The following is a 26,708-nucleotide window of genomic DNA, read 5'->3' as shown; positions in this document are numbered from 1 at the left end:
TGGATGTACTTTCCATTACTGATCCTTGCGGAACACTACCAGTCACAAATTTCCCTTCAGTAAAACACCCTTCCACCACTACCCTCTATCTTCTATAAGTTGACAAAGTCTATTTCCAACTTACCAACTCACCGTGAATTATATTTCTTCTGGATGAACCTACCATGGAGATTCTTATAAAAGCTTTACTAAAACCCATGTTGACAATATTCACTCCCCTACCCTCATCAATTAACTTTGTAATCTCCTCAGAAGGTTTTATCCTGGATCTGTTAGAGAATCTACCTCTCTGATCTTAGAGCAGCTGGGCCTGGCATTGGAACAGCAACCACTTTGATTTGGAAGGGTATTTTCACTTTGTAGTTAGATGAAGAAAGTTTATTCTTTTACTTTAATGTGTTAATTTGTTTTTTTAATGTTTAATGGGTTGTATTAATTTTACTTATTTAATTATATGGTGAATGGTAGGGCGTTAAAGAATACAATTGAACTGAGAGATCTAGGAATAATGGTTCCCTAGAAGTGGAATCTCAGGTGGATAGGGTAGTGAAGAAGGCCTTTGGAATCCTGGCCTTTACAAATCAGAGCATAAAGAGTTGGGAGGTAATATTAAAATTGTGTAAGGCATTGGTGAGGCCAAATTTGGAATATTGCGTTCAGTTCTGATCACCAAATTATAGGAAGGATTTGAACAAAATAGAGAGAATACAGAGAAGATTCACCAGAATGATACCTGGGTTTCAGAACCTAAGTTATAGAGAAGGTTAAACAAGTTAAGTCTTTATTCCTTGGAGTGTGCAAGGCTGAGGGGGATTTTATAGAGGTCTTTAAAATTTTGAGGGCGATAGATAGAGTAGATGTGGACAGACTTTTTCCATTGAAGATAGGGGAGATTCAAGCTAGAGGACATGAGCTGAGAGTTAGGGGGCAAAAGTTTAGGTGCAGCACAAGGGGAAGCTTCTTTACTCAGAGAGTGGTGTCTGTGTGGAATGAATTTCTAGTGAAGGTGGTGGAGGCAGGAACAATATTATCATTTAAGAAAAATTTGGATAGGTATATGGATGTAAAAGGTATGGAGGGTTATGGGCAGAATGGAGGTCAGTAGGACTAGGAGAGTATAAGTGTTTTGGCATGGACAAGAAGGGCTGTGATGGCCTGCTTTCATGCTGTAATTGTTATATGGTTTAGTGTTGACAATCTTGTGTCAGACTTACAAAGCTATGACAACTTTGACAAAAGGCAATGCTCTGCCCCAGTCGTGAGTCCTGTCAAGGGATTTTGAGAATGTAGTCCCAGTAATATGCTGTTTGAGACTTTTTGCCATTGCCCAGCCATGCTTTGTCAGATGTTGAGCTAGTTAGCTTGCTTTTGACCTGCATCCAGTAAGTACTGCAGGCAGAAATTACAAGTGTCAAGTTTGTGTAGTGAGCCAAATCCAGATAAATTCCTGTGTGGAAAAAAAAATTATGTTTCATATCTCAGATAAAGTATAATTTATGTTGTTTTCAATGAAGGGATGTGGTTATGCAATTAGAAACAAAAAACTTTAGCATTTTGAAATAGTGCCATGAGGCGTATTCATGTCCAATTAAACAGGAAGATTTAGATGGTGGCTTGCTTTAATGCTTCATGTAAAAAACAGAACTCTTGAAATATCAACATTAGCTCAATATTGTATCCATGTATCTAGATCAGTGGTTCTGAACCTTTTTCTTTCCACTGACATACCACTTTAAGTAATCCCTATGCCATTGGTGTGGCAAGAAAAGGTTGAGAATCACTACTCTAGACACATTGTTACTGAAATATTTTGCTTGAGAAAAATTGTCATTGGCCCATTTCCTTTGGAGTTATGAAACCGTGCACATAACAAGTCAATGAGATACGATTAAAACAGTGGTTTTCAACCTTTTTCTTTCCACCCACATACTACCTTAAACAATCCCTTACGAATCACAGAGCACCTATGGCATAGGGAATACTTAAAGTGGCATGTGAGTGGAAAGAAAAAGGTTCAGAACTACTGATCTAGACAATGAGCTGCAACTTCTGGGCTTGAACCACAGACATCTAACTCCAAAGTGGGAGAGTTAGCAATTCAGCAATGTTGATGTTGTTGAAAATTGAGTTTTCATCTTCAGAACTTTTTTTTTAAACTAGACTGTTTAACGTTTAGTTACCTTTTTTCTGTTTTGGTTATTGTCAGTCTTAAATGGTAGATATTGCTGTAGGAATCAAACTGAGAAAAAATACTAAGCTCATAAATTCTAGACATTGATGTCAATCTTTATTGAAGAGAGTTGCTTAAAAAAATTACCGAGTCCAGTTGCATGAAAGAATTGTATTAACATAGTAACAGTACAAACACAGGGTAGTGGCTGGAAAACATCAAAATTGGCCATGTCAGACCTGGATTTTATGCGATGTAAGTAACACAAGAGGCATGTAAAAAGCCTAAATCAAAATCATTTGTCTCAAGACCTTCAGTGTTTCATTAACATAATCAGAATCCTTAATTCTTCCCACAAATTTTTCATACTTTGCTATCTGTGGCATGAATATTCTGGTATCTCGTGATGCACGGTCTAATTATATTAAGAACATTATAGCTTACAAAATACTAATGGATAGTAGAAAATAAATGCAAATAAATATCATACAAATATCAACATGTTTATGTTTTAATACATTAGATCATCTGTAGAAGGCAAAGAAACAAGAACTGCCAATGTTGAAACAAATCCATAAATATATCATGAAATTAATAATAATATTGGTTGCTATAGCCAAGGCATTGTTGAGTCATAATTCTTGCTGATGAGGCAGACTCATCCATTTAAAGGTGTACTTTGAAGGCAATGGTGAAAGTGAATTTCATTGTCTGCTTTCACCAAGTGTTGGCTCCTGAGATATGTGAAGTGGACCACATTTTCCAGGGTTTTACCATTATTGTTAGAGAATAGTATGGTGCAATGTGGAGCAGGGTTAGAAAAGGATGTTTGTCTTGCAGATGTTGAGTGCAAGCCCCATCCATGAATGAGTCAATAGTGGCTCAGTACTCAGCTTCAGAGTATATGCAGACAGAAGCATTTTCTCCATACTGCACTTTGATGACTGAGACTGGGATAATTTTGATTCTAGAATATCATCACTGCAGATTGAATAATTTCCCATTAGTTCTGAAGATTAGCTCTACTCACGTGGGAGGTAGAATTGAGGTGAGGTTCAACAATGCTTGTCAAAAGTATAAGAAATGTGTTCAGGCATTGATGAAGCCTTGTTTAACATCAGACTTTACTGACATTGTACTTGTTTTAGACCTATTGGATAGTATCATGACTTACCTGCATTCGAAAAGCAACCATATGATAGAGACAATTTTTTATATGCAGCTGATTTTGAGTAGTGTGTTCATGTCCCTACCATTTGATGGTGTGATGGGCTCCATTGAAGTCAAAAATGACTGATGCTGCTCGCTGCATTTTGCCTGGAGTAGGTACACAGTAAAAATCATGTCTCTATGCTTCTAACTTAATGGAGTTCACAGTCCTTTTGCCACTGGAAGGAAATGCGCCAGAGAACCCTGACGCTACAAGCCCAATGTCAGACAGGTGGGAGACCCCGCAGTCTGAATTGCCTTCTTTCTGAATACAACATCTCTGAGTATATCTTCTTTTTTCTTTGGCTTGGCTTCGCGGACGAAGATTTATGGAGGGGTATGCCACGTCTGCTGCAGGCTCGTTGGTGAGTGACAAGTCCGATGCGGGACAGGCAGGCACGGTTGCAGTGGTTGCAAGGGAAAATTGGTTGGTTGAGGTTGGGTGTTGGGTTTTTCCTCCTTTGCCTTTTGTCAGTGAGGTGGGCTCTGCGGTCTTCTTCAAAGGAGGTTGCTCGCCATACAACACGATCTTGGGAAGGCGATGGTCCTCCATTCTGGAGACGTGACCCACCCAGCGCAGTTGGGTCTTCAGCAGCATGGATTCGATGCTTTCGGACTCTGCCAACTCAAGTACTTCGATGTTGGAGATGAAGTCACTCCAATGAATGTTGAGGATGGAGCGGAGACAGCGCTGATGGAAGCGTTCTAGGTGCCGTAGGTAATGCCGGTAGAGGACCCATGATTTGGAGCCGAACAGGAGCGTGGGTATGACAGCTGCTCTGTACACGCTGATCTTTGTGTGTTTCTTCAGGTGGTTGTTTTTCCAGACTCTTTTGTGTAGTCTTCCAAAGGCGCTATTTGCCTTGGCGAGTCTGTTGTCTATCTCGTTGTCGATCCTTGCATCAGATGAAATGGTGGAGCCGAGATAGGTAAACTGGTTGACCGTTTTGAGTTCTGTGTGCCCGATGGAGATGTGGGGGGGCTGGTAGTCATGGTGGGAAGCTGGCTGATGGAGGACCTCAGTTTTCTTCAGGCTGACTTCCAGGCCAAACATTTTGGCAGTTTCCGCAAAACAGGACGTCAAGCGCTGAAGAGCTGGCTCTGAATGGGTAACTAAAGCGGCATCGTCTGCAAAGAGTAGTTCACGGACAAGTTGCTCTTGTGTCTTGGTGTGAGCTTGCAGGCGCCTCAGATTGAAGAGACTGCCATCTGTGCGGTACCGGATGTAAACAGCATCTTCATTGTTGAGGTCTTTCATGGCTTGTTTCAGCATCATGCTGAAGAAGTTAGTAAAGAGGGTTGGTGTAAGGACGCAGCCTTGTTTCGTGCCGTTGTCAATGGAGAAGGGTTCGGAGAGCTCATTGCTGTAATCTGACCCGACCTTGTTGGAAGGGAGGGGGGAAAAAGGGGAGAAAATGACACTGTATATATTCAAGAGAAAAGTGTCTATGTATTTTGGTCAATATGGTTTATTGTGTAAAAAATAAAAAAATTTAAAAAAAAAACAATTACTCCATAGCTCTTATGGAATGAACAGGCATTGTTCCTTTGCTTTTCATGTCCATTTTTGCTTAAAAGGAAAGAAGATATTGGCACAATTTTAATCAAAGATGTGGGAAACAAAGAAATGTGTACCAATATCCAATCTGCATCTTTATTTTTTTAAACAGTCATGTATATGCACCACTCATGAAAATCAAAAAATAATTTCCAATTTTCAAAATAATTTTAAGGTACAGTTCCTAGCTTAAATTCTATTTCCAGATATTTTCCAATTTATGCCAACAATTTGAAGGTTGTAACTATTAACTTTCTCAGCAGGGGCAAACCTGTTTTAAGAACTTGGTTTCTAGAGGTATAATTAAAGATTGCAGGTTTGGAACTGATGAATATTTTTGATTAATCATTGCACTCCAATATGTGTAAATAATTGTTTGTTTCAGACTGTTGTGAAACAATGAGCTTTCACACATCTGGAGCATTATGGTCGCATACACAGTATACCGCTGTTAAACAAATCGTGCACTGTAGTGAACAATCTGCTATTTTGATACTTGTGTAAGTTAAAAAGTGCATTGTGCTTTCGTACAAGTCTTTGACTACCTTCTGCTGGCTGAGTAAAGATTTCTAATGTCTTACTTTCCCTTTTTTTGAACAGATGCAATAATGAAAATGAGTGGTATCAAATCCATGAAAATATCATTCGGAAATCCAGCAACAAATACACTGCAGCCAGTACGAATTATGGTAAATCATCTTATTGACACTCACTCTTTACGGTTTCATTCTGAGAAGACTTCTGTCCTAAACATAGCCATCAAAATTATGTGAAGCACAGAGGTGCTATTCTTTCACATTGCATTCATTTCTTTTTTTACTTTTTTAATTTATAATTAAACTACAACATTTTTATAACAGTCACAGGTCAAACAACTACTATGCCCCTCTCAAATTATAGTAAGTTGTGAAAAAAATTATTGTACTACAGATAATAATTGTTTATCATTCATTCTTTTTTCTACAAATTGAATTGAATACTTTAAGCAAATTCAATCATTAAATCATGTTGCAGAATTAAACTATATTAAATCATCTTAGGGATTGGTAACCATTATTACCAGGACAGCTCATTGTATGAGAAGTAACTACATCTCAAATACTTGACTAGATTTTCTGTTATGGAAAATCTGCCTGGAATAGGTTGATCTTGAATCATTTTATGGCTTAAGAGAATTGCCAAACTTACTCATTCACAAGCTGACCATTAGTGGTCAGGCTGAAATTATTAGATCATCTTGAATTGTCCTTAAGAAGTAATAATAAGATGTAATCTTAAACTATTGTAATCTGCATGGTGAAATCCCTTCCATAGAATTATTAATTTGTGGAACATTAACACCACAATGATTAAGAAATGGCAAAATATTTTCAAGTGAGGATTATGTATAACTGGAGAACTGATGCAGTTCTCATACATTAGGTTTGGCCTAAGTAGTAGAGATCATGGGTTTGTGAAATAATATCAAATAAACTTTGGCAAAACACATCCCTTAGACAATGGTAGATTGGTCTGATATTTTGACCTGTTCACAATACATTGATGATTTGGAAGAGGGGACCAAGAGCAGCATAACAAAGTTTGCAGATGTTAATAAATTGTACAGAAGATTAGGAGAGTCTGCAGAGACATATAGTTAGAGCTAGGATCAGGCAAATGGAATACAATGTTGGTAAAAGTGAGGTCATCCACTTTGGAAGGAAAATAGAAGATCAGATTATCATTAAAATGATGAAATATTGCAGAATGCTGTTTTGTAGAAGGTCTTGGGAATCCTTGCAAATGAAAATTATAGAATTAGAATTCAGAATTAGAATTTATTGTCATGAATATGTCACAAAATTCATTGTTTTGTGGCAGCATTACAATGTAAATATTGTTATAAATTACATTTTAAAAATAAATAAATATTGCAAGAAAATAAGAGGAAGTGAGGTAGTGTCTGTGGTTCATTGTTCATTCAGAAATCTGATCGCAGAGAGAAAGAAGCTGTCCCTGTGCCACTTCAGGCTCCTGTATCTTTTTCCTGAAGTTAACAGTGGAGGTCATGGCTTGGGTAGTGGCGGTCCTTGAGGATACATACTGCTTTTTTTTTGAAACTTTATTTAAAGATTTTATTACATGAATAAAAAAAAGAAATTACATTTAAAGAAAAAATAAAAATGAAGTAATTATTGCAACACAACATTAATAACCTAACTTAAATTAATCTAACCCCCCCCAAATATACGACCACTAAAAAAAAATTATATATAAAAAAAAACCCACCCTTCCCCCCCAAAATAAAGAGTGAAGAATTAATAAAGTTAGTAATATTATATAGATACTGCTTTCTTAAGACACTACATCTTGTAGATCTCCTCCATGGAATGAAGACTGCTGGCTTGATGTCACTTGCCGAGTTAACAACTCTCTGAGTTTTTTCCTGTCCTATGCATTGGCACCTCCATACCAGGCAGTGATGCATCAGACAGAATGCTCTCTGTGGTACACCTGTGGAAATTTTTGACTCTTTGGTAACATACTGAATCTCTTCAAGCTACTCGTGAAGTATAGCCGCTAGTGAGTCTTCTTTGTCATGGCTTTGACATGGAGATCCCTGGACAGATCCTCAGAGATGTTAACACCAAGGAATTTGAGATTCTTGACCCTCTCCACTGCTGATCCTTCAGTAAGGACTAGTTCATGTTCTCCTGACCCTCCTGAACTCCACAATCATCTCTTTGAATTTACTAATGTTGTGTGCAAAGTTTTTGCTGTGACAACACTCATTTAGCTGATCTGTCTCCCTCTTGTATGCTTCCTCATTGCCATCTGTGATTTGCTGTCATCAGCACATTTGTAGATAGTATTTGAATTGGGCTTGCACGTAGTCATGGGTGTAGAGTAAGTAGAGAAGTGGGATAAGTACAAATCCTTGAGGTGCACCTGTAATCATCAGTGAGGAGGAGACATTGTTTCCAATTCATGCTGACTGTGGTCTTCTGATGAGGACATCAAGGATCTAGTTGCTGAGTGGGGTGCAGAGCCTGGGGTTTGGAGCTTGTTGACCAGCACTGAGGGAATGATGATGTTGAAGGGTGAGCTGTTGATGATGTAGAATGTATGTGTTGCTGTTGTGTTGGCGATCAGGAGCTGAGTGGAAAGCCAGTGATACTTGTCATTTATCAGCCCATGCCTGAATATTGTCTGAATCTTGCTACATTTTGAGAAGAATAGCAAATGGAATTGAATGGTGCAGAATCATCAGTTAACATTCCCATTGAACTCCTGGATCAGATCTGTTTTGATGATAGCGTTACACAAAGGAGCATGTCAACAATATGAAGGCAATACTTTGTCTCCACAAGGTGTGTAAGGTTGAATTATATGAGTCATTTACCAGCCCAAACTTAAGTCTTGTCCAGGAATCACAACAAATAGGCACAGGCTGGTTTTTGAACTGAACACTGCAGTAATCATTAAATATTCCCACTTCTTACTTTAATAATTAAGGAGAGATCATTGATGAAGCAGCTAATGATAATTTGCCTGTGCTACAGCAAAGAGAACATTTTCAACCATTTCCCAGAACTAGGACAGAACACCAACAACAGTTGGTGATGCTAAATGAAACTCCTTAATGTTGTGTCGTCACATCCATCGCACTTCCATAAATTGACTCTTGCCTGCATTTGCATTAAGATTGTAATGAAGCTGTCAGAAGCCATCCATGGGTGGCACAGTTAGCATAGCAGTTAGCACAATGCTATTACAGTGCTAGTGACCCAGGTTCAAATCCGGCACTATTTGTAAGTAGTTTATACATTCTCCCCATGTCCGTGGTGGGTTTTTCTCCAAGTTCTCCAGTTTCCTCCCACCCTCCAAAATGTACAAGGTTATAGGTTAATGTGTGTGTAATTGGGTGGCACATGTTTAAATGGCCAGAATCGGCTTCTGCCATGCAGTAATTTTTTTAAAATCAAAGTTTTTATATTTAAAGAAATTTAGCTCGTAAATGAATGAATCATACTTATTTGGACTGTTGACACCTTCCTAAGTTTGCTGAAAGGATGTTAATTTCACTTATTTTTATTGTGGACAAAATATCTGGATAATTCCTTACTTTTTTGGGCAGATAAAATACTTTTTGTTTCTGTATTGGAACAGCTTGTCAAGAAGCATGGGTTATTCTGGAGCACACAGGAGCTGCATCTTGAATGTTATTTAGTAATTCAACTTTGTTATGACTTGGAGGGATTCAAATAATCTGGCTCCAGATGGTGAGGCCTTTAAGAAGAAGCAGAGATGAATTATCCATGGTGGTTGAAAATGCTTCAGCTGTACCTTTTGTATTCATGTGACATTGTTGAGGATAGGAGTTTTTATGGCACCTTGGTTGTTTATTTTTCCACCACCTATTGTGGAAAAATTTACCTTTGACTATAGCTTTCCGATTCAGTTGTTTAATATGCATATACTTCTCAGCCTTACCAAGTTGGCATCTCATCAGTTTGACTTGCGCTACCCTTGCATACTGCACTGCATTTGCAGAATCAGAAACAAGCCCTGACTTGATGGTAAGAGTGGAGAGAGGGTTATGTTCGTTGATTAAGAGTTTAAATGGAATATTATATTTCAGTTCTTGATGGTTCAAATGTCCCTTTTGAATGGCATTCTTTTAATAGCACACAACATGATGGAAAGCATCTTCAATGTGAAATAAACTGCTTTCAGTGCTATCAAAGGCAGATGTACCTGTGGCAGACAGACAAGGATCAGTTATGTTGGGTCTTTCACTGCTTGCCACAGAAAGTCATTAGAATATCAGAAATGGAAATATAGACATTTGCCTATTTTGTCTTTCCTCCTTTTCACCAAATTGCCCTGGATTGAATTGCATCTGCCTTAATCTGTCCATTCTACTAGCCTCATTCTGTCCTCTTATTGTTAATTTCTGTCATCATTGTTTATCATACCCCCACATTTGGAGCATTATGTAAATGTTGATTTTTCACCCAGGTCATCAATGGTCAGCTCATTGATCTATATAATCAGAGAAAAAGTAGTGATTCTTGTGTTCCCAATGTGAAAAACAGTCATTTATTATGACTTTCTGATTGCTTGAACAATTTATTTTATTCTACTGCTTCTGGGCCCTTTATTCCATAAGCTTCAGCTTTCCAAACCATTTTTTTTATATGGAACTTTGTGCCTTTTACAAAATCCATGTAGATAATATAAGCTGCATTTTGCTTGTCACGCGTCTCCATTCCCACATCAAAAAAATTACTCAGGATATTTAAACAACATTTGCTTTTGGTAAGTAAGTGCTGCCTCACTCATACTTCTCCAAGCACGTGTTAACATTTTACCAATGCTGTGATTTCTAAATGTTTCTCCACCATAGAGATTAACTGACATGAGTATAGTTGCCTGGCATGACCTTGCACTTTTTCATTGAAAAGGTTGCTACCTGGATGGGAGAGGTCTGGAAGGTTATGGAATTGGTCAGTGGGATGAGAGGAATGATGTTTCAGCACAGGCTAGAAGGGCTGAATGGCCTTTTTTCTTTGCTGTAATTCTCTGTTTCTATTTTCTCAATATCTAAATGAAGGAAATGCATGCACAACCAATACTAGATCTTGAGCAAACACTGATAACTTAAAGAGATCATAAAAGTCAGAAGAGGTGATCATGAGCAATAAATAATTGTATTATATGTGTGAAAACTATTGTGTTTACAGAGAACTTTGCAAAAATCTACAATATAATTTAGAAAAGGAATAAGCCAAGGTTAGGTCCCTGGGGAAATCTCTAGAGATTCCTACATTGGAATCAGGAAACAAATTATCTATTGTTGTTTCATAGAGTTTATTTCAAATATTTTTTAAAAGCCTTTGTAATTTGTCAATTAAGTTGGTTGTTCATAATCTTTGAATGCAGAAACTTGTTTAATTCTTAAAAGCATCTTGCACTTTTGTGTGCAATACGCAAAAGTGTCGTGAAACTCAACAAGTCATGCAACATCTATTGGAAATAAAAAATAAACAATTTTTCAGACCTGAGCCCTTTATCAGAAAAATGGAAAAATCTCCAGATACCTAACAAAGGGCTGAGGACTGACATATAGGTTACCTCTAACTTCTTCTTGATCCTGTCTCCAGCAAATTTGTATATTGCAATCGACCCCACAATCTGCCAATTTTCTTGTTTAACTGTACCTTCAGGTTCCTGTTCGTATTCAGTTGTTTTCACTAGTTTTTGCCCCAACACGAGTAAAGAATGGAAAAGAAAGATTCAGGCAGATGGAAGTCTCACCCTTGAACATATCCAGCAATCTTGCTCCAAACCATCATGCTGTATAATCAAAACCAAAACTTGAAACTTTTCCATTTTTAATTTACTATTTTAAAGTTTAACCAGCTTCAAGCATAATGATAAAACCAATTAAAATTATAAGAGCCAGAAAAATTACAAAGTGTGAGTTAAGATTGACTTCAGATGAAGAGTGAAAATGTGATCTCTCATTTTATAGGAATGATCATTTCCCTCCAGCTGCTTCGGGGTGATATGGATCACATTCGAAGAGAGAATCCTATCATCTTTAACCGGGGAGTAGCTATCACCCGCAAGCTGGGTTTCCCAGATGTCATCATGCCAGGTAGGCTTCAAAATGTAGTCACTGTGGGAACATGATCATAAAATTGAGGCTCAGTTCTTCGTTTTAAAAGTAATCAGTGAAATTTCATATCAACCATTGGTGTGAAGATTTTTGCTACGTGTCTGGAAATTACAAAAGAGTATGCACCAAAACACCTCAACAGAAATAATTTTTTATCTGTTTTGATTTTTATGGAAAGAGCCATGGTGCATCTCTAGTGGCAAGGTTTGGAGTTATAAAGAATGAACAGATATGAAAGTAATATTGTGAATTTGTAAAATATCACTTTAAAATACAAAACTAATCGACTGAATTAATCTTTTTAAGGATGTAAATAAGCAGTCATATCCAACATAAAAACAAGTATGAGAAATGAATTCACCTTTTCATACTTTCAGAGCATAATGAATATGAATAAAATTAAAAACACAGAAATGCTGGAGGGACTCAGCAGGTCTTGCAGTGTTCATAGGAGGTAAAGATATATTACCAACATTTCAGGCTTGAGCAAAAAGCAGACAGGCACCTGAATAACAAGGCTTGGATAGAGCACAAGCCAACAAACAAAAGGTGACAATCGACCTAGGAGGACAGGATAGGAAAAGTGAGAATTGATAGTGGCATGGAATGGTTCTATGAATGCAAAGCTGGAAGGAAGGAGACAGAGGGAAAGGGAAAAAGAGAGAGACAGAGCTGGAGGAAAGGAGAAATAGAGATGTCTTGGTTGCGTATTTATCTTCGTTTCAACATAAAATGCGAAGCGCATGAGTAATAGTGCACATGTGTGGGTGTGCTAAAAGTCAGCATACGGGTGATGTATCTTAGACACAGGAGGAGAAGGGTGAGAACGTCAGGATCACCTGTGTTGCATTGAGTCAATGAGAAGTTCAGAGAAGTTTGGCTGGGTGGTGTTCGGGGAGTTGAAGAATGCATTGTTGTGTCTAGTGAATAATAAAGAAAGTCGTCCTCATGGTGTGCTGAAAGAAACCAGTGAGTGTATTCTTCATTTGTTTGTAAGCTATGGTAAATCAGTGCTGTTATAAGTGGTGACCCCGTGAGTTCACAATACCTTCTAATTTAAAATGGATAGTGATGAGGATAAACCCTTACAGGAGCAGTTGGGGAGGTCAAACTAAAGATTCCCCCCCCCCATTTTTATTGATAGTGCACTGGGCATTGTTCATGAACCTCAAAGCACACTTCTCTGCCCTTAGTGTGATGAGTTAGAAGACAAAGTACATTTTACTTGTGGAACGTCTTCCAGAACAGATTGCCTGAGAAGTGGAGCATGTCTTAGAGGATCTGAATGGTAATCTCCCATACAACATGCTTAAGGTGGCTAATCTGCAGTGTATTCAGCCATCTACGGACACTCGTATTGCCCAATTACTAGCTGATGAAAGCCCAAGGTGAAAGGCAACCGTCACAGATGTTGAGGAGGTAGTGCAGATTAGCTAGAACAAACCTTGTCGAAGCAGATATTTAGAAATAAAGGTTCCTTCAATGTTAACCTTGCCATGTTTGGTGAGTGTCTTTTGAATGTCCACCCTTGATTAGTTGGCGCATCATACAGATCTCATTATGGTCCACAACCTCTGCATTGAAGATAGAAGGATTGGCTTCATCTAGTCAAAAGGAGCAAATGGAACTGGAACAACTGCTTACTGTGCCTTACAAAGAGCCAACATCTTGTCAGTCAAGGGTGCAGGACTTTCTTAATTGAAAATAGTGCCAGCACCTTATCAAATGAAGGTAACTGAGTTGGAGCAGTAAATGGCAACACTGACTACGCAGGTCCAGGCTTTGGGCACACAACAGATATCCATCCAGTGACCAGGTTGGAATCGTGGTGATGGAGGATGTGATAGATGTGATGGACATTGTATTTGTTGGAAGCACTGGTGATTTGATGCTGCTGCCTGGTCCTGTCAGCCATCTTGCGACTTCTACAAATGGTAGCCAGGGAACAACCAGGCTCTGGCAGTAGATGCAACTGCTGCTCATGGTCACATTGGCCACCATCTTTTCTCAAAAACTATCTCTCAGGTGTTCAATTTCTTGTTTATTCTGGTGTAGAGATTTCTGTGAACCCTCCAACTACGGAGAAACACAGACGCCCCAATATGTCATGCATTTTTTCAGCCGCAAATGATTCTCATATTCAAACATATGGCTAGAAGTCACTCACATTGAATTTTGATCTCAAAAGACATTTTTGCTGGGTTTACACAGTTTCAAACATGGCAAATTCCATTTTGGGAGCAGATTTTTTGTCATTTTTCTTCGTTGGTGGATTTGAAAAATCGCTGTGTCATGTATCGTAGCTCTTGTATGCAATTGAGCTGCATTTGTTGTCCCTCCAATGTCGTCAGTTGCATGATGAGCCTTCAATCTGGCTCCTGCCCTTTCTGAGCCTTGCTCAAGTGTTTCCCTCACCTAGTGACCCCATCGTATCATCATACAGATGTTAAACATACCATATAGAGACTCAGGGTCCTCCGGTGGTAGCGTGGGCTGTAGATTATCTCCAGACTGTTACCCCCCCCAGCATGGCTCAGAGGCTATGGGAATGGGGTGCTGTCATGGTCGCATGATTACTGTTATGAGCCCAGAGGACCCCAAAACCCAGCAGCAAAAGATATTCACCAAGACAAAAGGTTACTTAAACAAAAGTTCCTTTTAATTATCTTTAAACATGAAAATAGAATCACACTTTAACTTATCACTATTAACTTAACTCCCTTCTAATTCTAAGCACACATGTATGTAATGTGTATGTAAGTTTAGAAAAGTTCTTTGATTCACAGTCCAATCTCACTTCTCATTCCTCTAAGTTTACTGGTTTCAAGAAATTCTTATACTGTGCACAGAATTTAACATTTATGAAGTCACCAGGCTTTGGAGCTTGAAAGGTAAATGTTTAGCACTCAGGAAGGTTCTTATCAGTTTTCAGAGAGAGAGATACAAACTGATCCCTTTTAATCAGGCACATCAGTGTCTTGCTAAAGAAACCCGCCCCATCAGGGTTTTCTACATGATAACCTCTTTCTTTCAGGTCACCACAAAGATCCATCACCTGTATAGTATCTTCTTTCTTTGGCTTGGCTTCGCGGACGAAGATTTATGGAGGGGGTAAAAAGTCCACGTCAGCTGCAGGCTCGTTTGTGGCTGACCAGTCCGATGCGGGACAGGCAGACACGATTGCAGCGGTTGCAAGGGAAAATTGGTTGGTTGGGGTTGGGTGTTGGGTTTTTCCTCCTTTGCCTTTTGTCAGTGAGGTGGGCTCTGCGGTCTTCTTCAAAGGAGGCTGCTGCCCGCCAAACTGTGAGGCGCCAAGATGCACGGTTTGAGGCGTTATCAGCCCACTGGCGGTGGTCAATGTGGCAGGCACCAAGAGATTTCTTTAGGCAGTCCTTGTACCTTTTCTTTGGTGCACCTCTGTCACGGTGGCCAGTGGAAAGCTCGCCATATAATACGATCTTGGGAAGGCGATGGTCCTCCATTCTGGAGACGTGACCCATCCAGCGCAGCTGGATCTTCAGCAGCGTGGACTCGATGCTGTCGACCTCTGCCCTCTCGAATACCTCGACGTTAGGGGTGTGAGCGCTCCAATGGATGTTGAGGATGGAGCGGAGACAACGCTGGTGGAAGCGTTCTAGGAGCCGTAGGTGGTGCCGGTAGAGGACCCATGTTTCGGAGCCGAACAGGAGTGTGGGTATAGTGATGCTTAACTATTACTCATTGGCATTACATTGCATTGCATTGTTTCTCTTATTTCAAGTGAAACATTAGACAGCCAATCCTCTCCTCTTGCATGAACCACAAGGGCTTTGACCAGGCTGAACTAAGCACTCACAATCCGTCTTCCAAAATTGGGTTTTTCCATAAGCTTTCCAGCTTGTCCTGTTCCAGTCCCAGCTGGTGCTGCTGACTATAAAACTGCAGAACTGAATTATCTCTCTCTCTCAGAAAAAAAGCCTGTTTTACTCTCTCTGTTTTCAAGACTACATGACCTTCTTAGAACAGCAAGTTCCTCTCCAGACAGCCTGCAGCTCCAACGAGTTATTTCATTTGTTGCCTTTTTGTAAAGACTTTTGGAGCCAGACTGTCTAACATGAGCAGAGCAGTAGTATTTTATATAAGATCTGTTTTGAAGTGTTTGTATGTGACCTACACTAAAAAACCTTCCCCAATTTATCTCCCAGAACACATCTATAATCTGTCACATTACCTTCGTCAGGACCGGTGCCGTCCACCATTGATGATGTAAACAATGCAATGCAATGTAATGCCAATGAGTAATAGTTAAGCATCACTATACAGGTGATGGATCTCAGATGAGCAGGAGGAGAGTGAGAGCATCAGGATCACCCATGTGGCAATGAGCAATGAGAAGGTCAGAAAAGTTTGGTTGGATTGTGTTTGGGGAGTTGAAGAATGCAATGTTGTGTCTTGTGAATAATAAAAAAGTCAACTTCATGGTGTGCTGAAAGAAACTAGTGAATATGTTATTTATTTGGTTTTAAGCTGTGGTAAATCAGTGCTGTTACAGAGGAAGGGGAGAGATGGGGGTGGGGGCTAATGGAAACCAGAGAAGTTGATGTTAGTGCCATCTGGTTAGAGAATGCCCAAAGAGAATATGAGGTTAGGGTCCAATTTATGGGCAGCAATGCACGAGAACATGGACAGACATTGACAACTACTTTGGTGCTGCCTCGTGCACCGACTTTATCCATTTTGCTGCTAACTTCCACCCCATCCACATATTCACTTGGTCCATTTCTAGCAACACTCTTCTTTTTCTCAATCTCCTTCTTCAGCTCTGGAAAAAAAACTCAACAGATAATTTCTACGAACCCACCAACTCCCTCAGCTTCACTGCTCTAAGGATTCCATTACTTTCTCACAATTCCTTCATCCCAATACATCTGGTTCCAGGATGAGATACTCCGCACAAGATTATCTGAGATTTCCTCCTTCTTCAACAAATGTGGCTTCTCCTCAACTGCTATCAACTTGCACATCACCCGCATATCCTCCATTACCTGTGTATCTGCCCTGGCGCCATCCACGCCTACGTGCAGCTTGTCCCTCTAGCCTCTGTATCCAACATATTATCCTCCGCCATTTCCGCCACCTACTATGTGGTGCCACCACTGTATGCCTCTTCTCCCCTCTCCATCTTCCACAGGAACCACACCATCCGTGACTCCCTCGTCCACTCCTCTTTTCCTATCAATTGCTTCCTTGGCACCGACTCCAGTGACTACAGGAAGTATTACACTTGTGCCCACACCTCCTTCCTCACCACCATTAAGGGTCCCGCATAGTCCTTGCAAGTGAAGCAACACTTCACTTGTGAATCTGCAGGGGTCATCTGCTGCATCCAGAGTTCCCGTTGTGGTCTTCTCTACATTGCAGAGACTGGATGATCACTTTGTTCAGCTTCTTAGCTCTGATCACCCCTCTAGCAGGGATCTCCACTGGCAATCTATTTCAGTTCCCTGCCAACCATTCTCATGTTGACATGTCTGTCCATAGACTCATGTACTCCCTCCAGGTAGATACATCAACATCAACTTCTCCAATTTATGTTAGCCCCACCCCATCTCTTCCTTCCTCTATGCTCGCTCTCTCTCTTTCCTTTTCCCTCTTTCACCTTTCATTCACAAAGCCACCCCCCCCCCCCCCAATCAATTCTCACTTTTCCTCTCCTGTCCAGTTATCATTCTTTGCCTGTTGGCCTGTGTTTTCCTCCATTCCTTTTCTTGTCCCTGCTTGCTATTTGCTCATACTTTGAAGAAGGCCTCAGGCCTGAGAAGGTTAAAATGCTATATCTCTTTACCTCCTCTGGACACAACGAGACTTGCTTCGTTCCTCCAGTATGTTTGTGTTTTTAACTATAATCACAATGTCTGCAGACTTTCTGGTTTCATTAAATAGAATTAATGTATTTTCATTATGCAATTAATTTGAATGAAATGACATTCATGTTAAAGAAATTAACAAATACCAATATTGTGAAAATTCAATTCTTTTTCCTTTGAAAATCATTGAATATATCTTCTAGAAGACTGGAGACTTATTTTATAAGTACTTTGTTTACTGTCTTTCTACTAATTGGTAATGAAAGAGCTGCAGTGAATAAGTCCACAGTCCTTGTCATTATGTATATGTGACAATCTATACTACAGTTTATACTGTAGCCAATTAGATTCCATGACCAGACAGTGACTGAAAACAAAATATTGTAGCTAACCCATAATGTGAACTCAATTTCTTCACAAATATTCCTTGATCTGATGAGTATTTCCAACATTTTGTTAATATTGCATTTATTGCCTCCTTTTCTCCACTACTAAACAAGAATCTGTGTGCAGTTGGTACAGAGTATTGGTGCTATGTTTCATGGAACAAATACAATTGATGTATTATGCATGAATGGTGTACTGGAGATTATTTGGTGTCAAGGAGAAACGCTTCTTGAAATTATGCTTTGAGTTGAGATTATTTTTACTGTTATCAAATTTAACATCTCTTCATAAGAGGTGTACAAGGCTGCAGCATCGCATTTAGGTCACATACATTGTTGAATATGTTGGACTTCTCACATTTTTGTGCCCATTATTTATGCTTCTCTTTCATTTCCTCCTTTTTATAAAATAAACCTTAACAGTTTTATTGGCTGTTAAGTTGTTCTGGGTCACATTTACTTTTGTTGATGCTATAGGTGCTGATTTGATCCCAGTTTTGTTTGCAAATCTTGAGGAAACATTTACAGGACTTGAACCACTTCTCAAATTGGATAACTGTGCAATGTGCAAATATGCTGAGACTATACCAAACAGGCAGTTGGTGGCATCAATTCTCATGTAATACTGGTTGTAGTTTGCTATTCTAATAAGGTCATGTGGTTTTACAAGCAGAGAGAGAGAAAAAAAAGACCAAACAGGATTCTTCTCTAAGAGAGAGGAGAGAATTCAGTTGGAAGTTCTGCAGTGGCTTTTGGAAGCTGCAGCATGACAAGCTGGCAGCTTGGTTGAAAACCCCATTTGGAAGATGGGTTGTGAGTTCAGCCTGTTGAAAACCCTTGTCATCCTTGCAAGAGAAAATGGCTGGCTAGAGTGTTTCTCCTAAAATAAGGGAAACAAGAGGAACTCAGTGGTGACCTGGAAGAAGAGGTTATCATTTGGAAAACCCATGATGGGGCAAGTTTCTTTGGCAATGTGAGAGATGGGAAAATTGACCTAAAATTATGAACATGGAAGAAACTAAAGTTCATCAGTAAAATGGCTGAAACCAGTTCAAACAGGATAAGTTTGGGGCTTAGGATGCAGGAAAGCAGAGTCAGCACGATTAACATAAGAATCTTCTATCCTTTGTGACAAGACCATAGGACTAAGATAAGGAATGGTAAGGTACAATAGAATGTAGGAAGTTGAGGTAGTCTGGATCAGATAAGGGTCTCCTAGCCCTGGACAGAAGTACCAAGTCATACATTTCTAATTAGCTAACCATACACAGATTTATACATATGAAATTAGCCAACCCTAGATAGAATGAGTCAACTCTGCATATCAAGAGACTGTAGCCCAGAGAATCAGGAAGGTGTGAATAAGGACAATGACATGAAGGGACACCGACAGGATACCCCCTGGTCCTCCAAGTATACTGAAGTTGCACGTAGGCAGGAAGAATTGCCTATGCCAAACCCATCCAGGGGGCAGAAGAATGTAAGGGGGGAGGGCACTCTGATACTGAAATTGACTGTATAAAAGTTGGGTGAGCCCCAGTATGTGTGTGTATTCCCAGGGTAAGGGGAAGCACCCAACTTTGCATTGTTGTAGTAATAAATGTTCTTTGTTCTCAATTTTTGTCTCGAGCAATTTCTTTAAAGGTACTTTAATTCCTAACAAATGGGGGCTCGTCCGGGATCACACTCCCTCCACTGACAGAGTACCCCGACGACGAGAGTAGGTGCACCCCGGCTGATTCAGCTGGACTCACGGGCGACGGGTGGCTGGTCAGTGGAAGAAGCGAGTGATATCCGAGAAGAGGCATTGAGAACAAACGGCGGAAGGACGCGCGCTAGAGCAGTACTGCCAGAACTCGGTAAGAGTATTTTAATTGTTCCTAAGTATGGGAATAGCGGGCAGTAGAGATGAGAGTCCTGACACAGGACGTGACCACCAGATAGCTACGTACAGCCCGCTTGGGATGATGTTATCTGAGTGGGGCACAGGAAAGACCCGCGGTAAAGACAAACTAGCGGGCAGTAGAGATGAGAGTCCTGACACAGGACGTGACCACCAGATAGCTACGTACAGCCCGCTTGGGATGATGTTATCTGAGTGGGGCACAGGAAAGACCCGCGGTAAAGACAAACTAGCGGGCAGTAGAGATGAGAGTCCTGACACAGGACGTGACCACCAGATAGCTACGTACAGCCCGCTTGGGATGATGTTATCTGAGTGGGGCACAGGAAAGACCCGCGGTAAAGACAAACTGACGACGGTCAGGTATTGTTGTAATGAATGGGTGGGATACCCGGTTAAAGGGAGCTCCGTGTACTGGCCAAAATTCGGATCCGAGGATGAATGGATGTGTGAAGCTTTGAACTTATGGCTCTATCAAAACCAGCCAGACAATGTTGAGAGCAGGGAATATGCAGCCTGCTGGCTCAAGGGATCCATTGAACAGCTGGTTTTGAATGAGAAAGAATCCAGGGATAAGAGAGAGGAGGAACCTCTTGTCCCTGAATCACAGGGTTGGGATGTGTTACATTCCCTCCCTCCACCCTATGTTCCTCCTATGCCGGCTCCTATCTTTCCTTCCCCTCCTATGACCTACCCTTCTGCACCTTCCCCACCTCCCCCACCACTAGAGAAGAGAGAAGAGAGCAGGAGTGGTATGATAACTTGCTCACAAAGCACTCGATTACCACCTCTGTTGGCAGGAGAGAGAGGTAACTTTAATTCAGAACAGCGTGAGACTCTTCAGGAAGAAAGGGCAGAACCCTTTGATTCATTTCCCAGGGAGCAGGAACCCAGACCTAATAAGCCAGAAACCAATTGGATGAGACCACTGCGGGAAGTTCCCATGAGAGAGGGTCTCGGTTTCGTAAATGTGCCCCTGACCAGTACTGAAGTGTGTAACTTTAAGAAAGAACTGACCTCCCTGATAGAAGATCCCCAGGGATGTGCCGAACAGTTAGACCAATTTTTGGGACCAAATATATATACAATATGGGGGTCTCGACATAGAATCCCCAGCAGGGGAACAATTGGTACTAACAGGTTTTGTTACCAACTCAGCCCCAGACATTAAGAGAAAATTACAAAAGACAGAAAATTGGCATGAGCAGGGAATAACCCAGCTTCTACAGATCACACAAAAAGCATTTGTCCAGACATCTGAGGATAAGCAGAAAGCAAAGGCTAACATTTTGATGCAAGCAGTTAAAGGAATAGTAGATGAGTAACATGAAAAAAAAGGCAGGGACTGTGTGCCAGCTCCTGAATGTTGGGAGAAGTGCAGGGAGTGGGAGAGTAGAGACCAGAGATAATTTCATAAATCACGACTTCCCACTTCAGTCACTGACCAATATTGATTAAAATTCATGCTAAAAATTAAATGTCATAAATGATCGTTTTTCAATACTGTAGAATTAGCGAATTTAACTACCAGTTAATTCCAATTTATGAAATAAATTGTATTCAAATGTGATTTTGCACAGGGACTACCTGAGAATAGTGATGTTATAACATTTGCAGGGAGAAATGTTTGCGCAAATAGGGTGAGTTCTATACATCTTAACTTTAAATGTATGTGAGATAAAGAAAGGATATGATGTGTAAAGTGGCTGGATCAGCCAGTTGAAGGGGGAGTGTGCATGTCCCTTTAAGTGCACTGTGGCACTTGAAATTGAGGCTTCAGGCTCTTGTCTTGCAGTTAGAGGTATGGAGCCCTATCAACACATTTAATACATTTCTTCTACACATTCAGCAGTCAAGGTCCGTGAGTTTAAAGATCACCCACCTCTGGAGAATAAAGATACCTCTGGGGATTCCTATGGGGATTCCTATAAGTTTAATCATTCATTTCTCTGGTGCATTTTCCTCTGGAGTGAAATTAATGCCTCAGCACAATTTCTCTGTATTGCCGCTGTTATTTAATTCATGATAACTTTCCCCCATTCATCAGGTTTATATTTAAATCCGGTAGTGCGGAAGTTACATTGTAAATAATCACGGAGGTAAATCCTGCGCAACTGGATTCAGCTTAATGGAGAAATAAACCTGCGAACTGGTCTATGGTGCTGTGTGAGTACTGCAATAGGTGGAATATGATTTAAATTGGTGGCATAGTTCAGAACAATTGGGTGCATAAGAATAATAATATCATTAAGAACTCACAGATCTTGTACCAGATGCTATTCAGTACATCTTGACTTAAGGACTGGAGAAATTGGCATGTTAGAATGAGATTGGCATGGTACCAATATTTCTTGATTCAATAATGACTCCACAAGCTCCAGGATTCATGCAGCAGAACTTTTAAGTGGAATATAATAGAAACTAGCCTGTACTTAAATTATTGTGTGTGCAATCCTCATAAGAACATCTTTTAACTTTTTTTTGGTGCCTGTTTTACAGACTGTTTTAAATAAGGCCAGCTCCTGTGAGCTGTGGCACAAGGCATTTTACTTAAGGCAGAACTAAAGGTTGAATATGTTTCAAGTTCTCTTGCAGGGGCTCTTGTGCTGCAATGTCTGTTATGTACTCACTCTAACAAATTGGAGGGTTGTGCCCCATACAGACAAGCAGCTCCAACTGCATTTTAATAAGGTCTAACATATTCAAAACCCATGCAAATATGGTTTGTGTTTCATTTTACAATTTTTACACTAACACAAAGGAAAGTCAGATTGTTATTCATTTTATTAAAATCTAGTGATTGGTTATATGTAAAAGCATGGCAAGAGGATCAACTAAAACCTGCCTGGGATGGTCCCTTCTGTGTACTTTTAATTACAGACACCGCAGTAAGAACAAGAGAGAAAGGCTGGACCCACATTCAAAGAATTAATGACAAAGTGCCATAATGTTACAATTTTATTCGTTTTTTTTAATGGTTTATTCAGTTTTGTGTATTTTATTGCTGTTTTCAATGAGCTTTACATTTATCGTGGTTTATTCAGTTTTGTGTATTTTATTGCTGTTTTCAATGAGCTTTACATTTATTGTGGTTTTATTCAGTTCTTCTTGCATTTTATTGCAGTTTTCAATGAGCTTTACATTTATTGTGGTTTTATTCAGTTCTTCTTGCATTTTATTGCTGTTTTCAATGAGCTTTACATTTATTGTGGTTTTATTCAGTTCTTCTTGCATTTTATTGCAGTTTTCAATGAGCTTTACATTTATTGTGGTTTTATTCAGTTCTTCTTGCATTTTATTGCAGTTTTCAATGAGCTTTACATTTTTTGTGTTTTATTCAGTTCTTATTGTATTTTAATGAGCTTACATGTATTCTTCATTGTTCTTTACTAATTTCTTTGGAATATTGTTCGTTAATGTTTTAAGCCCCCCTGGAATAGGGGCAGCAGAGGTTACAATTCAGCTCCTTTAGAATGTAGACAGGGCATAGATTTAATGTATAGTCATAATGGGATATAAGGGATCCCAATTCGGACCAGGGGAATTAAACAGCTTTAGTGGAGTACTCTCGATGTTTTAAGTACTTCTGGAGAAGGGGTAGCAGAGGTTACAGATTGTACTGTTTTACAGGGTAGAGAGGGCATAGAGGCAAGGTATTTAGAATACGGATCAGGGAAACACAGTGGGGATAGGCAGTCACACAGTGAGGCACCTGTGTACACAGACTAACCGCAAAACAAACAATGTACATTTCACACAAAGGGGGAAACTAACAAGCTAACCGCAAAACAAACAGACACTTCACACAACCACGAGACACATAATCCCCCAGCTGGCTCTCTCTCTCTGAGCATCCCTGAAGGGGAACACCTGTTCTCAGGGAGCTGCTGCTCATCTGATGGTTATATAACGTGGAAAGGAGCGAAGTAGAGTGCAGGGTGTCAAAATCCTCACAAAGGACATTGGATTGTACATGTAGCAGAGAGAGAGAGAGTTGACACATATGCTAATGTACACAGACAGGCTGCAACTCACAAGTTCAATGAATGTTAGCAGACAAGCTGCAACACACAGTTAAATCACAAGAAACAATCCCCCCCCAGCTTGGTCTCTTTTCATCACCCCATGAAAGGGAGCACCAGTTTCCAACAACGTGAGCTGCTTGACACTTTAATATCAGGCTCCAAACAGCCTTCGGAGATCGGTGGCCCTAGGGTTCGGGGCTGAAGAGGACATCAGATACTAGCCACAATCAAACGGAACCGCCTGACTACTGCTACTCGTTCGCTGCTGAAGGCAGCGCTTCTCATAGACTGCGACTCGTTCGCTGCTGAAGGCAGCGCTTCTCATAGACTGCGACTCGTTCGCTGCTGAAGGCAGCGCTTCTCATAGACTGCTACTCGTTCGCTGCTGAAGGCAGCGCTTCTCACAGACTTCGTCGGGACAACACTTACAAAGGTCGTGTGCTTCAAAGACACTGCTTCAATATTTCAACGTATGGGATGGACTAGACTTTTTACTGAGAACTGGAGCCTGATACTCCAAACCCTAATAAGCAGCTGGACTCACTCCCCTGACCTTCATGGTGCTCCCCTACCTAAAGACTTTACACAGACATTACAATTCGGTTATTGACCAGCTGGGTAAAACTACACCTTACACTTGAAAGATCAGTGTTACTGATCTAAAAGAAAAGTGAGGAGGGGGGGGGGGGGATCAGTCACACTGACACTAGTAACCAAAGATCAGTAACACTGATCATGGTGAAAGATCAGTATTACTGATCTAAAAGAAAAGTGAGGATTGTGAGAGATGGGAAAATTGACCTAAAATTATGAACATGGAAGAAACTAAAGTTCATCAGTAAAATGGCTGAAACCAGTTCAAACAGGATAAGTTTGGGGCTTAGGATGCAGGAAAGCAGAGTCAGCACGATTAACATAAGAATCTTCTATCCTTTGTGACAAGACCATAGGACTAAGATAAGGAATGGTAAGGTACAATAGAATGTAGGAAGTTGAGGTAGTCTGGATCAGATAAGGGTCTCCTAGCCCTGGACAGAAGTACCAAGTCATACATTTCTAATTAGCTAACCATACACAGATTTATACATGTGAAATTAGCCAACCCTAGATAGAATGAGTCAACTCTGCATATCAAGAGACTGTAGCCCAGAGAATCAGGAAGGTGTGAATAAGGACAATGACATGAAGGGACACCGACAGGATACCCCCTGGTCCTCCAAGTATACTGAAGTTGCACGTAGGCAGGAAGAATTGCCTATGCCAAACCCATCCAGGGGGCAGAAGAATGTAAGGGGGGAGGGCACTCTGATACTGAAATTGACTGTATAAAAGTTGGGTGAGCCCCAGTATGTGTGTGTATTCCCAGGGTAAGGGGAAGCACCCAACTTTGCATTGTTGTAGTAATAAATGTTCTTTGTTCTCAATTTTTGTCTCGAGCAATTTCTTTAAAGGTACTTTAATTCCTAACAGCAAGACACTGAAGTACTGATTGTGGGAAATCAGTTTCTGTGTGTCCAACAAGTAACTCTGAAACCAACTTGAGCAGTAACCATTTAACTTTAAGCACCAGAGCCTGGTGAAAATTCATAAATGTTAAATTCTGTGCCTGATACCAGTGAACTTGGTGAAGTGAGAAGTGAGATTGGACTGTGAATCAAAGAACTTTCCTGAACATATACACATTACATACACATGCGCTTAGAATTAGAAGAGGGTTAAGTTATGTTAAGTTAATAGTAATAAGTTAAATTTTGATCCTGTTTTTATGTTTAAAGAAAATTAAAAGCAACTTTTGTTTAAAAAACCATTTGTCTTGGTGAATTTCAATTGCTGCTGGGTTTTGGGGTCCTCTGGGCCCATAGCGATATGCTCAATATCTCAAATGTGCTGTAGGAAAAGTATCTACAAGATCCTGATTTAAAATAAATGTCTGCAAAATATTTCATTACCTCTTTAAGGAGTTCGATGAAGAATAAAGACCACTAACCAGTGTAAGATTGAAACATCATCTGAGTAACTGATTAGCAAGGTTGTGCTATAGCACATACTGACTATGATCTTCTCCAGTATGTATTTCAAAATGTTCTATCGAATTTAAAGATTGAATTAAGGATGTCAAAAAAAAATCCACAGGACAAAAGATATGACTCTAGCTCATTATATGGGATCGGTCCTTCACAGATGCCATTCCAGTCATCTCCACCTCACCTGATGCCTATGATTCACGATAACCAAATATTCTGTTGTATACACTAAGGTCAACTTGGCAGTCAAGACAAAAAAAAAATGTCATGCCTTCCACCAATAATGATGGCCTGACAAGGTGAAACAATTTTGTTATCTTGGCTCAACTCTCAATTCATTGAAAAAATTATTTCACCTTCTGTTATCTTTGACAAACATACCTCAAGGTTGTGGAAAAGCAATTCAATTACCCTGAACGCAGATATTTATTTGCCAGGGTTAGATCTTTAATTCTTTTTTATCACCAAGACATATTGCTAAAAGAAGCAGTGAATGAACAGCATCCACCAATTTGTATTTAAAAAATCCTTTGAGTCATTTGAAAACACTCTATAGTACATGAAAATTGAAATGAACCCTTGCAGACTTTGATGTGCTGCAACCTATGAAATGTATGCCTTAATATTTGACATTGTTTGGATGAGGGAGTCACTCTCAAGGCCAGCATTAATTGCCAATATCTCATTGCCATTGAAAAGGTGGTGGTAAGCCTCTTTCTCCATATCCATCTCCTCCATTCCTGTCCAATACTCTTTCTTTGGCTTGGCTTCGCGGACAAAGATTTATGGAGGGGTAATGTCCACGTCAGCTGCAGGCTCGTTTGTGGCTGACAAGTCCGATGCGGGACAGGCAGATACGGTTGCAGCGGTTGCAAGGGAAAATTGGTTTGTTGGGGTTGAGTGTGGGTTTTTCCTCCTTTGCC

At 40.1% G+C, this 26,708-nt stretch overlaps 1 protein-coding gene across 23 annotated transcripts in view; it reads left to right on the top strand.

Annotated features, from left to right (window-relative positions):
• Nucleotides 1–26,708, top strand: part of dock3 (dedicator of cytokinesis 3) — a 939,092-nt gene that overhangs the window by 521,622 nt on the left and 390,762 nt on the right. For 22 of the 23 annotated variants that reach the window (XM_069936839.1, XM_069936837.1, XM_069936835.1 and 19 more), the window contains 2 exons: nucleotides 5,538–5,626; nucleotides 11,455–11,580. In XM_069936839.1, coding sequence (XP_069792940.1) covers nucleotides 5,538–5,626; nucleotides 11,455–11,580 — 215 coding nt within the window. Of the gene's footprint in view, nucleotides 1–2,852; nucleotides 3,219–5,537; nucleotides 5,627–11,454; nucleotides 11,581–26,708 lie in introns of those variants that run through there. The other variant, XM_069936845.1, reaches the window with a different exon arrangement.

The sequence above is a fragment of the Narcine bancroftii genome, chromosome 5, assembly GCF_036971445.1.
Source record: "Narcine bancroftii isolate sNarBan1 chromosome 5, sNarBan1.hap1, whole genome shotgun sequence".
Classification (NCBI taxonomy): Eukaryota; Metazoa; Chordata; class Chondrichthyes; order Torpediniformes; family Narcinidae; genus Narcine; species Narcine bancroftii.
This window is presented reverse-complemented; position numbering and strand designations above follow the sequence as displayed.